Genomic DNA, 16300 nt, shown 5'->3' with positions numbered 1-16300 from the left:
CTTTGCAAGCTTATGCATGTCCTCAGCAGTCACAGCCCATGTTTCACTGCCGTGTAGCATGGCTGTTTGCACACATGCATCATACAGTCTACCTTTTACACTGAGTGAGAGGCCCTTTGTCACCAGCAGAGGTAATAATGAAAATGACAGTAACACCAAAAAATGTAGCTCATTTATAAGAGCCACCATCACCTAGACTGAACATTCACATTAGTTCAAAAATGAACACATAAGGCAGATGAAGCCTTATATAAAGAGTCTTGGATTGATAGTTATTGTAGAAGATGAGCTAAATTGTTCACTGAGAAGCACAGTTACATGAATAAAACATAAAGTGCAAAACCTTTGTCCTGAATAAGCAGAAAATTGATTGGTGCACCATTTGATAGCTCAGAAAAGTGTTAGCTTTATCGTAACACTGCTGCTTAATTCTCTCAGTGATATTTATAATTAGATCATTTATGATTTTTGTAATCTGTGAATGTGTTTTCACTAAAAATACACATATTTGCGAGGGTTTGACAAACATCTTCAGCCAGCTGGTGTTGCTACTTCAGGCTGATGACAAGCAATGACTCAGAAACATGTCTCTGAATACACACTAGGCTGGGTGGGGGTGCTTGTCTCCCCCTCGCAAATATAAGGACACAAGAAATGTGTCAAGGCCAACAGGAAGCGGTCCAGCTTCCTAGGGCTAAATAGCAGCAGTATGATTCCCTTATTGGGACTGTCACATTAAGTTGACAGTATACAACTGCTTTATCGTAACACTGCTGCATAATTTTCTTTGTGAGATTTATAATTAGATAATTTCTAATTTATATATATATATATATATATATATATAGTGTAGTATATTGCCACTTAAGTGTGGCTGACCCCTAGGGGTGGATGTTACTGTTGCTTTTAGCCCCAGGAGGACATCTCCTCCAGCTGGCTTATCGACAGTAGTGTGTCGATAAGCCAGCTGGAGGAGATGTCCTCCTGGGGCTAAAAGCAAGAGTAACATCCACCCCTAGGGGTCAGCCACACTTAAGTGGCAATATACTACACTTTATCGTGCAGTTACTGTTAATACTTCATTTAGAGAATTAACATATATATATATATATATATATATATATCATCATCATTTAACATCAATTGTCCATGCTGGCATGGGTTGGAAGGTTTGACCAGGGCTTTTAAGCTGAGGGGCTGCACCAGACTCCAGTCTGATTTGGCATGGTTTCTATGGCTGGATGCCCTTCTGAATGCCAACCACTCCAAGAGTGTAATGGGTGCTTTTACATGCCACCAGCACAGGTGCCAGTTGCATGGCACCAGTATCTACCATGACTACAATTTCACTTGGCTTGATGAGTCTACTTCTCAAACATGACATATTTCTGAAGGTCTCAGTCATTTGTCCTTGTTCTATGAGGCCCAACGCTCAAAAGGCTCTTTTTACATGCCACCAGCACAGGTGCTAGTTACGCGACACTAGCATCAGCCACATTGCCTCTGAATATGTGTGTATATATTTGCACTTACTTTTTCTTTCATTCATTTTAGTTCATTTTTCCATTCTTGCCTTTCATGAACTAACCCTTATTTATTTTTCCAACTAAATGATAACACATTTACAGGCACACACATATATGTATGCACATGCATCGATGTGTGTGTGTGTGTGCATGCATATCTTTGGACCTGTGTTTGTACCTCATCACCACTTGGTTTGATCACATCCCCATAACCTAATGGTTTGGCAAAACCACTAGAATAAGCACCAAGCTCAAAAAATAAGTACTGGGGTACATTTGTTCAACTAAAACCCCTATATTGCATGGCAGCAATTTAATGGCTGAAACAAATAAAGATAAAAGGATCTCAGGAGGTATGAGAGGTGAATATATATTTATTTAACCATGTGATATCCTTAGGATTAAGGCCATTTCACAACCTCCTTCGTGTATTATTAATTTCAGTACGGAAGAAATTATGCTTACATGTTTGCATTAATATGCATGTTCCACATTATACAATACAATTATATATTCACATATCAATGGAAATAAAGAAAGCTAGCTCATGAGATCACCAGAACTTCATGGTTTCGCCAACGATTAACTCAATGCGCGTGTGAGTGTGTTTGTTTGTTTTACTGTCTCCTTGCTTTGGCATCATGCAGTAGTTGTAAGCTAGTGTCACTCTCATACATGAGATGTTCTTTTTTTGTTGCAATCTTCCACATAATCATGTTTGGGCATGGTGGAATATTACCTTACTTTGAAGCAGATGAGGATTGGTGACAGGAATGGCATACAGCTATACAAAATCTGTCTGATCCATGCAAGCATGGAAAAGTGGATGTTTCTTGGTGTACTGCAGGGATCTGTTCTTGGTCCCCTTTCGTTGCATACATTAATGACATAGATGCCAACTTAAAGAATGCCACAGTGCTGAAATATGCAGATGACATCAAGCTGTATCTTGACATAAAAAAGACAAATCCTGAACACTATAGATCTTTCCTGCAATCGAACCTGGACACAATGCAACAATGGATCACAAACTGGCAACTCAAGCTGGCTGTGGACAAGTGTACCACCATACATTTGGGGAGGAAAAACCCCACATCCGCATACTCTCTCCACAACACTAATATCAAGAAGTCTTCTTGTGAATGAGACCTGGGCATTACTATCAGCAGCAATTTGCACTGGACATGGCACATCAAGACTGAAGGTGTCTTGGCATCACTCAGCAAGCCCTTTGTCAGCCACTCTCCAGCTATCTATTTAAGGCTGTATATAGCTATAGTGCAGCCACACTTGGAATATGCATCACTAGTCTGGAACCCCTATCTTGCTCAGGACATTGACCTCCTGGAAACTGTTTAGAGACACACAACCAAGTGAATACCTTCCATCAGGCATCTACCGTACTTCGAACACCTTGCTTCACTGGACAGATACATTGAAGCTCTGACGTCTGGCAACTGACTTAGTAAACACCCACAAAATTATTAACCATCACACCAACAATCACCTTGAGCACCTTTTTGAGCTCCATGTATGGGTGCAAGCATTCCCTTTCCATACCATCAATGTTTATTCAAAGAAACAGACAGCTTCGCATCTGTGTTCTCACAGGTATAGCTGTTGGAATGCAAAGAACCAGAAAAGAAACTACAAGACATGCCTACAAAGTCAGAAAACAGCACAGCTCCCATGACTTTCAGAAACATTTATTCACACTCAGAGTTGCTGAAGTATGGAACAAACTATCTGCATCAGTTGTTAGTTGCGGAGACATTGCATCCTTTAAAATGTCCATGCTTCCTGAAATTTGTCAACACAACACCTGATATCCCCCACTCCATATGCAAGCGCACATGTACATCATGATTCATACACTGTTCACTTTACTGACTTTTGTACATAATTCTATGTACTGTACATGCACATTTGATGAGTTGTAGTGCACCTGAGCACTATACACAATAATTTCATTATTATTATTATTATTATTATTATTATTATTATACGGCACTTGTGCCCGTGGCATGTGTAAGGACTTTCAAGCGAGATCGTTGCCAGTGCCGCTGGACTGGCTCTTGTGCGGGTGGCACGTAAAATACACCATTTTGAGCATGGCCGTTGCCAGTACCGCCTGACTGGCCTTCATGCCGGTGGCACGTAAAAGCACCCACTACACTCTCGAAGTGGTTGGCGTTAGGAAGGGCATCCAGCTGTAGAAACTCTGCCAAATCAGATTGGAGCCTGGTGTAGCCATCTGGTTCACCAGTCCTCAGTCAAATCGTCCAACCCATGCTAGCATGGAAAGCAGACGTTAAACGATGATGATGATGATATGGATGACAATATTTTCAACCAAGACATTACAACCGTATTTGATTGTTCAAATGTTTCAATTCTGTGTATGTATATATATTTACTAAATTGCTAAAATTCATCAATGGTTTCTCCCATTATTTTGATGCGCCATTTTCTATCATTAATAAAATTTTCAGTATCTTTGACAACATAGTGTTGTTAGTAAGGTTAGAAATGTTTTTGACAGTTTAACTAAGTCGACTTAATAAACCAATTTACTGAGTCAAGTAATGTGAGACAAGGGGTTGTAGCATTAAACTCAATTGCTCTTATAGTAGCTAAGGACAAGTGATAACGAGCTAGCAAGTATAGAATATTGATTTTTACCCATTACATTTAATGCTAAATAGGACATTCTTTGGTCAAAGTTGACCTGTGCATCTGCACATGCCTGTGTAAAAATTAGTTCTTTTTCTTTTTGAGGAAGACTGATAGTCACCTGTGGATGCAAGCTTTCTCTTTCCATCCCATCAATGTTTATTCAATAAAACAGACAGCCTGGCATCTGTGTTGTCACAGGTATAGCTGTTGGAATGCAAAAAGCCAGAAAATAAACTACAAGAAATTTCACCCAATCCTCTAATAGTTCCACTAATCCACCATTCTGGTTTAGTACTTTTTTATTAACCCCAAAAGAATGAAAGTTAAAGTTGACTTTGGTAAGATTTGAACTTGCAGCACAGAGGGACAGAGCAAATCTCAGGAAGTAGTCTATCCAATGCTCTAACAACTCTTCCAATTTAATGTTAATTAAATAATGTCATTTCAAACTAAAAATATAATACAAGTCAGGAAAACAAATGAACTAAAAAGAGTTGAAATATAAAACAATTATTTTGATTATCAGCAAAAATAAGTGGTTTAAAATTTGAAAGACAAATGTTCAAAATAAAGTATAGTTTTTTTTTTAAACTCTTATCATACCTACTATGAGTGTGAAAAAAAACTTCAAAGAACAAATATAAAAGGATATGATAATCTTCTCTGTGTATTTGAAAACTTTGGTACAGCAAACAGCTTCTCTTGGTTGTGAATCTTACAAAATCTACAGAAAACTACTTTCAACCAACTAGAATGAAGCCTTACACATGTTATAAGTTCAAAACTAAAGTCATTGGATACTTGAAAATTACCAATAAATTATTTGATAATGGTTATGGCGGAAAATGTTTAACTATTACCTGAAAGATTGTTTTAAAAAAAGGAGGAGCATTTTTAAATAAATATTAAAATATGAAATATATTTTTTGTTTTACTTTTTCATTTAGATTTATATTTAGAAATTTACAAAAATATTTTTCAATGCCTCTTATTCACTATTGTTCTTTCAAATCTCTATAAATCTAAAACTGAGTCCAATCTTTTATCTTTTACTTGTTTCTGTCATTAAACTGCAGCCTTGCTGGAGCACCAACTCAAAGAATTTTTAGTCAAATGAATCAACCCCAGAACTTTTTTTTTTTTTAAGCTTGGTACTTATTCTATCAATCCTTTTTGCTAAACCACTAAGTTACATGGACATAAACACACCAACAGTGGTTAAGTGGGTGGTGTGGACAAACAAAGACCGACACACACATAAATATGGGCCCATAAATAAATGGGCTTCTTTCATTCAGTTTCCATCTAACAAATCCACTCACAAGGCTTTGGTCAGCCCAGAATTATAGTAGAAGACACTTGGCCAGGGTACCATGCAGTGGATTGAACCCTGAACCATGTGGTTGGAAAGCAAGCTTCTTATTTCTTTATTGCCCACAAGGGGCTAAACATAGAGGGGACAAACAAGGACAGACAAAGGAATTAAGTCGATTACATCAACCTCAGTGCGTAACTGGTACTTAATTTATCGACCTCAAAAGGATGAAAGGCAAAGTCAACCTCGGCAGAATTTGAACTCAGAACGCAACGGCAGACGAAATACCGCTAAGCATTTTGCCCAACACGTTAATGTTTTTGCCAGCTTGCAAGCTTCTTACCACACCTGCATACTGCTTTTGTTTTTAATAATTTGCATTCATCCCAGTATGGCTTATAGTTAGGGCTTTTGTTAATTTATATATTTATTTTTGGATCAAAACCTTTAATAACCACATCCAATTCCTACTTCTAAGTGTAGCAAAGGAGTGCTACCTGATTTTCAGCCAAGCACGCTCAGGGTTTTGGACCTCCAGAAAGGCAATTCATTGAATTATTAACTTTATTAACTGCATTCCTAAAAACAAGCTTTCCACTTCAGTACTAGAATTTTGCCAATGAACAAATGCTGTCTCAAGTAAAACCCACATCTGAAACTATGATGCTGCTTATATACACAAACATTTTAGACCTCATCCAAAAGGTCATCCAACTGATTGCAAATACTCACTCGCCAAGATATTGGAATCTCAGGCCTTCAGATACTTTTATTTTAAGTTCACATTTCACTTTATAGCCATCCAGTCAATGAGGGTAACACCTATATGGTTAAAATTAAGAATCAAATCTCCTGCAAATTACATCCTACTGTCTTAAAGTGAATCCAGAATAATGTAGACCTTAAAAAAAATTAGACAATCTTATCATGAATGCTTTTAATCAAATTTCTGGTTAATCAGAACTCATCTAGGGCTACACAACGACAATCTTATAGACATATATCACATCATTACTCTTCAAAGTTGCATTTCATTTAGTAGCTTTCCTCTGTACATTTTCTACAATAATTTGATTCTTGATGAAATATAGTCTCCAAATGACATTAACATGTCAGTTACTACCTTCACTTCAGTAGAATGTATTTTATAAATAAATATCGGATATTGCAATATTTCTCTGCTGTCACTAGCAAGATGAACTGATGTTTATTAGACAAACAGCAATACTCTTTGCTAATGACAAAAGAGGAAAGTGAGCCTTCACATATTCTTTGTAGACTGGTGAAAGGGATATAGTTGAAATTCAACTTAAATATCTATAGGCTGATGTTTGCAGGATAAAATTGATAAAAGGAGTCATTCAAGGGTGTTTCCTGGGACAAAAAGATTGCATGAAATGTTTACTGTGAGGTTTAAAACACTTTAAGAGCGATGAGAAAAGGTAAGATGGGAGGTTCAAATGAATTAGGTGGCAGACATATGCAACAAGCTAGTTCAGAGGAGAAGAGGATATTGTAGTGGAAAGGATAGTGAGGAAATAGTATGTCTCTGAGCCAGAGTTTGTTGCTTGATGAGTGAGTTTTTTGCCAATCAGTTGAATGTCTTTTTCTTTAATATGGTGTAAAATGTCAGTGTATAATAGCAGCACCCTAATGTCTAATATAAAACTTAAAGCTTGATGATTAGCAATATAATTTTTTGTTAATGGAAGAAGGAAAACAGATTAAATGCTTTTTTACCTTTCACAGCGATCATGGTGATATGTTGGAGCAATGTGGGGTGAAAATACACTGAAGATGTTTGAGAACTGAGAAAGGAAGGCTCGGATGCTGTCTGCCCAACTTGGAGACGCATAGGAAAATGTGTATTCAGCTGAATCCATGGGATGAAATCAAAGAAACAGTGTAAGGGAGTGAAAATAAAAACACTGCTTCTAATTTACCTGTAAAAGTAAAAAGAAAAAAATAAAGAATGAAGCTCTTCTAGAATCAAGTGTAAAAGAATGGAGCCAATACTCTGTGTGTGTGTGTGTGTGTGTGTGTGTGTGTGCATGACTCCGTGCATGCATGTTTGCACCTGTAGATAGATATACATAGATATAATACAACCATGCTAGCATGGCAAAATGGACATGTCTGAATGCGTATGTGTGTGTGTAAAATAGCCATGTACTACATAAGGCCCATCTAAACGATTTTTTCCACTGGACGTGTTGTTAATTAAAAATTAGGCCTTAATAAAAGCTTGAATGAAATATAAAGCGAAAAGGAAAAATCTAGAATATACCGACAGATAGAGATGTTTATCTATCACCCAAGATCTACGTACAAATTAAAAAGGAAATTTATTGAAACACATTCATAATTTTTATTTTCATTCTCTTTTATACTCGTTGCATCATATATGGTTATCTAAAGACGTATTTGTCTATTGAGATTTATTACTGTCTCTACAAATAACTAATTGTTCTTGGTTAATCGATTTCACTTTAAAATGCTGGTAACATATGTAAACCATAGGAAGAAAATAAATATACGTAAATTAAAAAAAAACCAAAACTCTTCTTATCTCATTCAATCCATGTAGTCTACCAAAATATTGACCTCTTTTTCATTTATATTTTAGTCAGGGTAAAGACAAGCAATGCTTACGGCCTTTCCAGACCCTCAATACAATTGATGTTCAAGATGTATTTCGTAATTTGATGCTTGTAGGGAAAACATGGACCTGGAGGGGAGAGTTGTAAGGAGTTGCTGTTCACTTGACAGGAAAAAGATTTTACTAAGTATTGTAAAAGGTTTTCTTTCTTTTCCTTTTCTTTTTTATGTTCATGGGGGTTAGTCAATGTAATGATGGCCAAATACAGCAAAAAGGGCCGGGATTAAAGAAAGATTACTTTGGGTAATTGTGCACAGATATAAAAGAGATCCCCACACTTCCGGCAAATATGGGCAAGAAAAGCATCTCGAAAAAACATCTACGTTTATGGGCCACCATAAACCCTAAACCAATCTTGATTGCAATTACACCTTTCACATTAAAATTACAACAAGTAAATGATGATGATGGTAATAGAAGAGGTGATTACAGAATGATTATAAACTAGCAAGAACAATATAAGACGAAGTGTAATAATGTCATAAATGCCGGTTTCGTTTCACTTCGTTGTTTTGCTTTCTGTTTTATATTCACATACATCAACAATAATAATTATTACCTACATATATATATTATATAATTATTTTTAAAAAAATAAAACTCACGTCCACCAAGCATGGAATCTGGTTTTGGGACAATGTTCGATAGATCAGCTTCATTGTGAGGGAAAGACACCGTTTACAAATTCGTAGTTTCACTTTCGTATGAATATCTTCAGCAGATCAATAACATATAAACAGTGTCCTGTAATCTATCAAAAACTAACAAAACAACTCACTTTACTTTCTTTAAAAGTGTTCAATTTTATTTTCTTGATAACGCTTGCAAAGCAAATACTGTAAGATCATGTTTACACAGATTTACATATATATAATGTAATGTTATAGAATAATATCATAAACATACATGTATATATGTGCACGTGTGTACGTATATATGTATGTATAAATGAATAATTATTCGAGATATAGAGATCAGAGGTAGTATACACATTGAATACAATACAAACTATTGTGGATCGATATAATTTAACTGAAGTCATTGTGTGTGTGTGTATATACACAAAAACAAGCAAAAACAAGTCGTGTGCACGTGCATATATATCTGTGTGTATGCATATATGTATACACATAGAGTGAGAGAGAAGTCGTGTGTGTGTGTTTTGTACGTACAAAATAAGGTGACAGAAATAATATTCATTCGAATATCGAAGGAAAAGCTACTTAAATACTGAATTTTATTAAAGCTGATTGTTTACGTGAAACTCGGAGTAAAAGTCTGAAGTTTATGATGAACAATCATTCCCACCTCACCCCCTTTTTATAAGTTTCAACGACAATGATTAAAAGATTACAAGGTTACGATTTTAAATTTTTTATTTATTTCAATCAAAATTTTAATTTCTCCCTCACCACAGCTCATTTTGTAAAACTTTTTATTTGAAAATTTTTTCCAATTTTCAATTTCATAAACTTACCCCAATCTCCTCTCTTCCCAGCTTTGGGAATACCCACACCAGCTGAACACCAACAGTCTAGAACAGATACAAGCAACTTTCTTGAGGAGTGGGCCGCATGAGATATGCCTACTCATCAGACAAGCCGCACTACTAAAAAAATTCAAGGTAATTACCATTCAGAAAATCCCACTGGTTGCAGGTGACTGCTCATACCTGCTCTAGAAGTTACTAAACCCGCCCGTTTTAATTACGAGTGCGTGGCTGAATACTGAACTAGAAACATCAGATGATAAAGAAAGCGGGCCTTAGTGTGGTCGCTCGTCCTGCTAGAAATAACTGCCAAATCTCTCTCAAACCACACACCTCAAAGGAAGGACGACACATTGAACAATCCAGTCCAAGATACACAAAAAAAAAGACGTGATACGATTTTGAAAAAAAATGTTATTCAAAATTTCCACATAAATGAAATTAGCATTTAACAGAATTTACGTCGACACAATTATTTCATGGCCAGAACAAGTTTTAATAGTTTATAAATCATCTCAGTTAACATCGTAATTTGTCAGCTCCTTTTTCATCATTCATGAGCCCGTACTGTTCGGGGTGAGGCCCTCAAAAACACTGTATTAGCATATTGCAAACATTCAATATTACACTACCAGCAGCTTCTCAACCTTTTTTTGATAGATACAGAAACGTTTTCTATAGATTGTTATAGAATTTCAATATGGCCCAGTAAAGCAATTTAATATAAGTCGCATATCTGAATTTCCAAAATTATTTTATTACAGGCAGTGTACTGACTAGGCAACTGATTTGATCAGAGACTGTGTTGGGACTAAAACGACTGCGACGTGGAAGATACATTAGCCATTAAAAAACGCATAGAGACTTCTCTTAAACATATATTGTTATTTAGTGTCAAAATTTTTGTCACGCGAACTGCTACCTGGTCACTGACAAGATTACAAGATCGCACTAAATCCCTGTTTGTCTTAGTAGATGTGTCTTCACAGATTCTTTTAACTTGTAATTGCCCCCTCCGTTACTGCTGACTAAAACAGCTGCTTTATCATGTTAAAATGAATCTTCCTTATTTGTGTGTTTCTTAATCTTCTATTATAATTCCATTCACATCCAGTATATGGCATAGCAGAGTTTCTCATAAGCGAGGAGGGAGAAGATTGAAAAAGGAGTGGGCAAAATTAAGATGATTTTGGCATTTTAAAACTTGTCAAACGCCATGGCGAAGAGAGAATTTTGTGGAGGAACATTCAATTTTATCTCCCCATTAATAAGGGGGGGGGGGTTCAAAAAACTTCCCTAACAATATGATGGGGAGGAGGTCAGGTATTTGACATTTTTGAGAACCAGTAAATTATAGTAAGATCTGAGAACTTTTCCAGTACCAGGGACAAACTCAAACTGCATCACAATATATCGAACACTTCTATGCTGTGAGATAGGAAAACTGGTGGGTGAACTAATACAATGTTTCTCATATAGGAGCAGATCAACGACTTCTAGACGGACCTGTATTGCCTGGAACAGGAACAGATAAATTGTCATGTTGAATTTTAAAAGTGTTATTTGAAACTTTAAAAAGTTTGTCTTGCCGAATAAAGAAAATAATGTAGATGCAAATTCTACTGTCCTCCTGTCAGGGCCGGCTCAAGGTACCGGAAACTCGGGCAGTCGCCCGGGGCGCCAGAGAGGGCATGACAAAAACAAGGAAAATTCCATGACCGTCAGCTTGTACACACCGAAGTTCAGCTTGCCCGGGGTGCCAGCAACCCTAGGGCCAGCCCTGCTTTCTGTTAATATAGGTATTTGTCAGTTTGCTAACCAGAATCTTATTGCATTCCTAGTTGTGGATCAATGTCATTATTCCGAAAGCTGATGAGGAGGAGTGATTTGAAAAATTTAAAGGTAGATATGGGGACAAGTATAAGTATTCCAAGCGCCGAAAGAAGACTAACTTTTTTTTCAAATAGGAATGTTCTAAAAATAATTTCTTCCGAAATTGTAATCACTTTATTTTAAAATGTGTTATTCTCCACCCACCAAAAATAGAAACAAAAATTTTGAAAACAAGCCAAAAATATTAAGAGGAATTGAAATTTTGAAAACATTGGATCTTTGTGGATGGGGAGGGTAGCCGTATTCGTAATCACTTTTTGAAAGTTTAGGAACCAAAAAAAATTATGGGTTGTGTGGCTGTCCAACACCTCTCACTCTCTCTCTCTCACACACACACACGTTCCTTTATTTGTTTCAGCCATTTTACTGGAGCATCGCTTTAGGGGTTTTTTAGTCGAAGAAATCAACACCAGGACTTATTCTTTGTAAACCTAGTACTTAGTCTATTGATATCTTTTCCCAAACAGCTAAATTACGAGGACGTAAATATACCAACATCGTTGTCAAGCGATGGTGGAGAGACAAACAAAGACACACACACATAGCTACATACATACATACATATGTATATATATATATACAGAGAGAGAGAGAGAGACATGCATATATGTATACACACATATACATACATACAAATACACATATATATATATATATATAAGTATACTTACATCCATATGTTTCCATTGTGTCCTTGACTCTCTCGTCGCTGACACGTGACGAAAGGGGATCTCTCTTTCTGTCCACTGCCTTCCTAAAGAAAAGATGTGCTTTTTTCTGTCTCTTCTCTCATAGCTTGTCTACTTAGCGTTCATAATAATTTTTCTATCGTCTTGGCTCAACAACCCTCACCGTTTGTTTTTACTGTCTTGTTCTTGTTAACACTTTCATCCTCCACAAAAGATCCCAAATTTTATTTAATTTGCTTTGCGGGAAGGACTGTTCCAACAAAGTCGCGTATTGTCCTTGCCTTCGAACGCGGTGTAGATGGAACAGGGACAACTGATGAAGGGATATACTCTTTATGTTGCATGTATATATATATATATACATATAAATATCATCATCATCATCATCGTTTAACGTCTGCTTTCCATGCTGGCATGGGTTGGACAGTTTGACTTGGGACTGGTGACCCAGATGGCTGCACCAGGCTCCAATCTGATCAAGCAGCGTTTCTACAGCTAGATGCCCTTCCTAACGCCAACCACTCCAGGAGTGTAGTGGGTGCTTTTACGTACCACTGGCACGAGGGCCAGTCAGGTGGTACTGGCAACGGCCTGCACAAATGGTGTTTTTACATGTCACCTGTACAGGAGCCAGTCCAGTGGTACTGGCAACGCCCTCACTCGAATGTTGTTTTTCAGGTACCACCGGCACAAATGCCAGTAAAGCAACACTGGTAACGATCACACTCGAATGGTGCTTTTATGTGCCACCCACACGGGGGCCAGTCAGCGGCCCTGGCAACGATCATGCTCAGATGGTGCTCTTAGCGCTCCACTGGCACGGATGCCAGTCATGTGGTGCTATCATCGAATTTGATTTCACTTGCCTCAACAGGTCTTCACAAGCAGAGTTTAGTGTACAATGAAAGAAAGGTATGCCTAAGTGGGCTGGTTACACCACTGGCATAGGCCATGGGTCATGATCTTACTTGGCTTGCCGGATCTTCTCAAGCACAGCATATTTCCAAAGGTCTCGGTCACAAGTCATTGCCTCAGTGAGGCCTAATGTTCGAAGGTCGTGCTTCACCACCTCATCCCAGGTCTTCCTGGGTCTACCTTTTCCACAGTTTCCCTCAACCACTAGGGTGTGACACTTTTTCACACAGGTGTCCTCACCCATTCGCACCACATGACCATATGCCTGTGGCATAGTGCTTAAGAGTGCAGGCTACTAACCGCAAGATTCCAAGTTCAATTCAAGGCAGTGACCTGAATAATAATAACAACAACATCGAAAAATACCTTAGGAATGAGAACCCAGGTTCAAAATTTCCTCAAGACACCTGATGAGGGTATATCAGCCGAAATGTTGTGTTAACAACAAACAAGATGAGGACAAATATCTGTCAATTGTAAATAATGTACATAATTCCTCATCTCTTAAATATAGAAAGGTTATAAATGTTCTCTATTCTTTTTGTATAGGTCTAAACATTATAAGTGGCTGGACTCAAGGTAGGACAATTGCTTGCTGATTACAATTATCGGGAAAGAAACACATGCTCACAGCTCCCTTGTCACAAGAAAAACTAAACAGACTGTCTTTTGTTGATCTCCTAAGATTATCTCCTGCAGCAAGGCAGAGTTTGAACTCATTGCAATTGGGTTCTGTCAAATAGAAAGTGAACTCTTGAAATTTTGTTATTTATTTTCAATTCCACAACACAACGCCAATGTAAAAAACAAAGTGTTCGCTTTAATTTATATTCAATGGTATACTGATAGAAAATTTGTGTTTCAATAGTCAATGATATATTTCATGTCTTTTAGTTTCAAAGGTGAAATTATTTGAAATTCAATGAAACAATTAAAAAGGGAATCATCCATCTCAGGTTGGTTTCTATGGTGACCTTGAGTCAAAGAGAATTCAGAGTATGAGTCAAGCTTTTCCTAAACCTATCGAATGTGTGGTTGTTCGCCCCTGTTGATATTGCCAAAGCATTATAAGAGCAAAGTTAGTTGATAAAAAAGCAAATGAGGTTGCACACATCAGCACTGTTAAATTCCCCCATCAATGCATTGGAGGAGCCTTCCCTGTCAATTTGTATGACTTGGAGCTTTCTCTTGTTGAAGAGCAGAATTTTTCTGGAATGCATGATGATGCTTGATTGCCCATTTCTGTATAGGCCTGAGCTAAGTTCAGCACCAATATAACAAAATCCTCAATATTGGAGGGTTAAAGCCCACTATATCAGATTAAGTAAACCTTGCTCTACAACTACCATTATTGGTTTTGAAACTATGTAATGACCTTATTGACACTTCACTGAAATGCAAGGTCAGAGGTTCTCCTAATGTCACTGAGCTTCATAAACAGACGCTTGCTCACCAGGTTGATCTCCAACTTTACAGGATTTATCAGACAACACTTGAGGTTAGAAGTAAAGTTTGGTTTGTAATCCTTAATCGAGCACTGATAGTCCTGAAGTGTGTGACTTCCTTGACTTATATGTATTGAGTGCTAGAGTGCCTATGTGGTTAAGAAATTTACTTCCCAACCATGTTTTAGGTTCTGTTCCACCAAGTGGCACCTTGAGCAAATGTCTTCTCCTATAGCATGGGCTGTCCAATGCTCTTGTGAATGAATTTGCTATATGGAAACTGTAAGAATCCTAATGTGTATATGTGTGTGTCCTTGTTCTGACATTGCGTGACTGTTGTAAATAAATGTCATTAACTTCCAATATTCTGCAAAAACATCTCTGTCCATGGGGAAAGTGGTAAAGGTTGTTGATGGGAAGGGCATCCAGCTGTGGAAAATCTGTCTCAATAAACTCTGTCCAACCCATGCAAGCTTTGGAAAGCAGACTTTAAAACGATGATATAGTATACACACACATGTGTGTATATATATATATATATATATATATATATATATTAGGAGCTCCTCTATGCTGATGACCTTGCTCTAATTGCTGAGTCACTACCAGAAGTAGAGGAGAAGTTTCAGGTGTGGAAGCAAGGATTAGAATCGAAGGGCCTTAGAATCAACCTAGCTAAAACCAAAGTCCTAATAAGTAGAAAGGTAGACAAACCACAAACTCCTTCAGGTAGATGGCCCTGCTTGATCTGTAGAAAAGGCATAGGTAGAAACTCTATAAGATGTACCCAGTGTAAGCTATGGACACATAAGAGGTGCAGCAATATCAAAGGAAGGCTAACTAGCAAGATAGTTTTTGTATATGGTAGATGTTCAGAAGCAATAAACACTGAAAATGTGCAGAGAACAACTTCTGCCACTCGAAGTAGTTGATAGCTTCCGTTACCTAGGTGACCAAGTCAGTAGCGGGGGAGGGTGTGCTGAAAGTGTAGCTGCTAGAATAAGAACAGCCTGGGCAAGGTTCAGAGAGCTCTTACCTCTGCTGGTGACAAAGGGCCTCTTGCACAGAGTAAAAGACAGACTGTATGACGCATGTGTACGAACAGCCATGCTACATGGCAGTGAAACATGGGCTGTGACTGCTGAGGACATACGTAAGCTCGCAAGGAATGAAGCCAGTATACTCCGATGGATGTGTAATGTCAGTGTGCATATTCGACAGGGTATAAATACCTTGAGAGAAAAGTTAGACCTAAGAAGCATCAGTTGTGGTGTGCAAGAGAGATGATTGCGCTGGTATGGTCATTTGGCAAGAATGGATGAGGATAGCTGTGTGAAAAAGTGCCGCAGCCTTGCAGTTGAAAGAACCTGTGGAAGAGGTAGACTCAGAAAAACCTGGGATGAGGTGGTGAAGCACAAACTTCGAACATTAGGCCTCACCGAGGCAATGACTTGTGACCGAGACCTTTGGAAATATGCTGTACATGAGAAGACCTGGGCAAGACAAGTGAGACCATAACCCGTGGCCTTTACCAGGGGTGTAGCCAGCCCACTTATGCATACCTTTCCTTCTTTGGACACAAAACCCTGCTTGCGAAGACCTGTTGAGGCAAGTGAAATCGAAATCGAAAATTGAACCAAATTCGTTGATGGGCATCCATGCCAACCTTCCTTCGTTGGACACTAAACTCAGT

The 16300-nt window shown here is 37.8% G+C and overlaps 1 protein-coding gene across 2 annotated transcripts in view; it reads right to left on the bottom strand.

Annotated features, from left to right (window-relative positions):
* LOC106872132 (transmembrane protein 181) overlaps window positions 1-16300 on the bottom strand; it is a 67727-nt gene that overhangs the window by 47327 nt on the left and 4100 nt on the right. Inside the window, exons 2-3 of one of the 2 annotated variants that reach the window (XM_014919003.3) lie at window positions 8782-8937; window positions 7258-7460 (exon numbers count right to left, since the gene is read on the bottom strand). In XM_014919003.3, coding sequence (XP_014774489.1) covers window positions 7258-7400 — 143 coding nt within the window. In that variant the 5' untranslated portion in view covers window positions 7401-7460; window positions 8782-8937. Of the gene's footprint in view, window positions 1-7257; window positions 7461-8169; window positions 8631-8781; window positions 8938-16300 lie in introns of those variants that run through there. The other variant, XM_014919004.3, reaches the window with a different exon arrangement.

The sequence above is a fragment of the Octopus bimaculoides genome, chromosome 2, assembly GCF_046866305.1.
Source record: "Octopus bimaculoides isolate indiv1 chromosome 2, ASM4686630v1, whole genome shotgun sequence".
Taxonomy (NCBI): Eukaryota; Metazoa; Mollusca; class Cephalopoda; order Octopoda; family Octopodidae; genus Octopus; species Octopus bimaculoides.
Note: the sequence above shows the minus strand (reverse complement) of the source record. Positions and strands in the feature narration are given on the sequence as shown.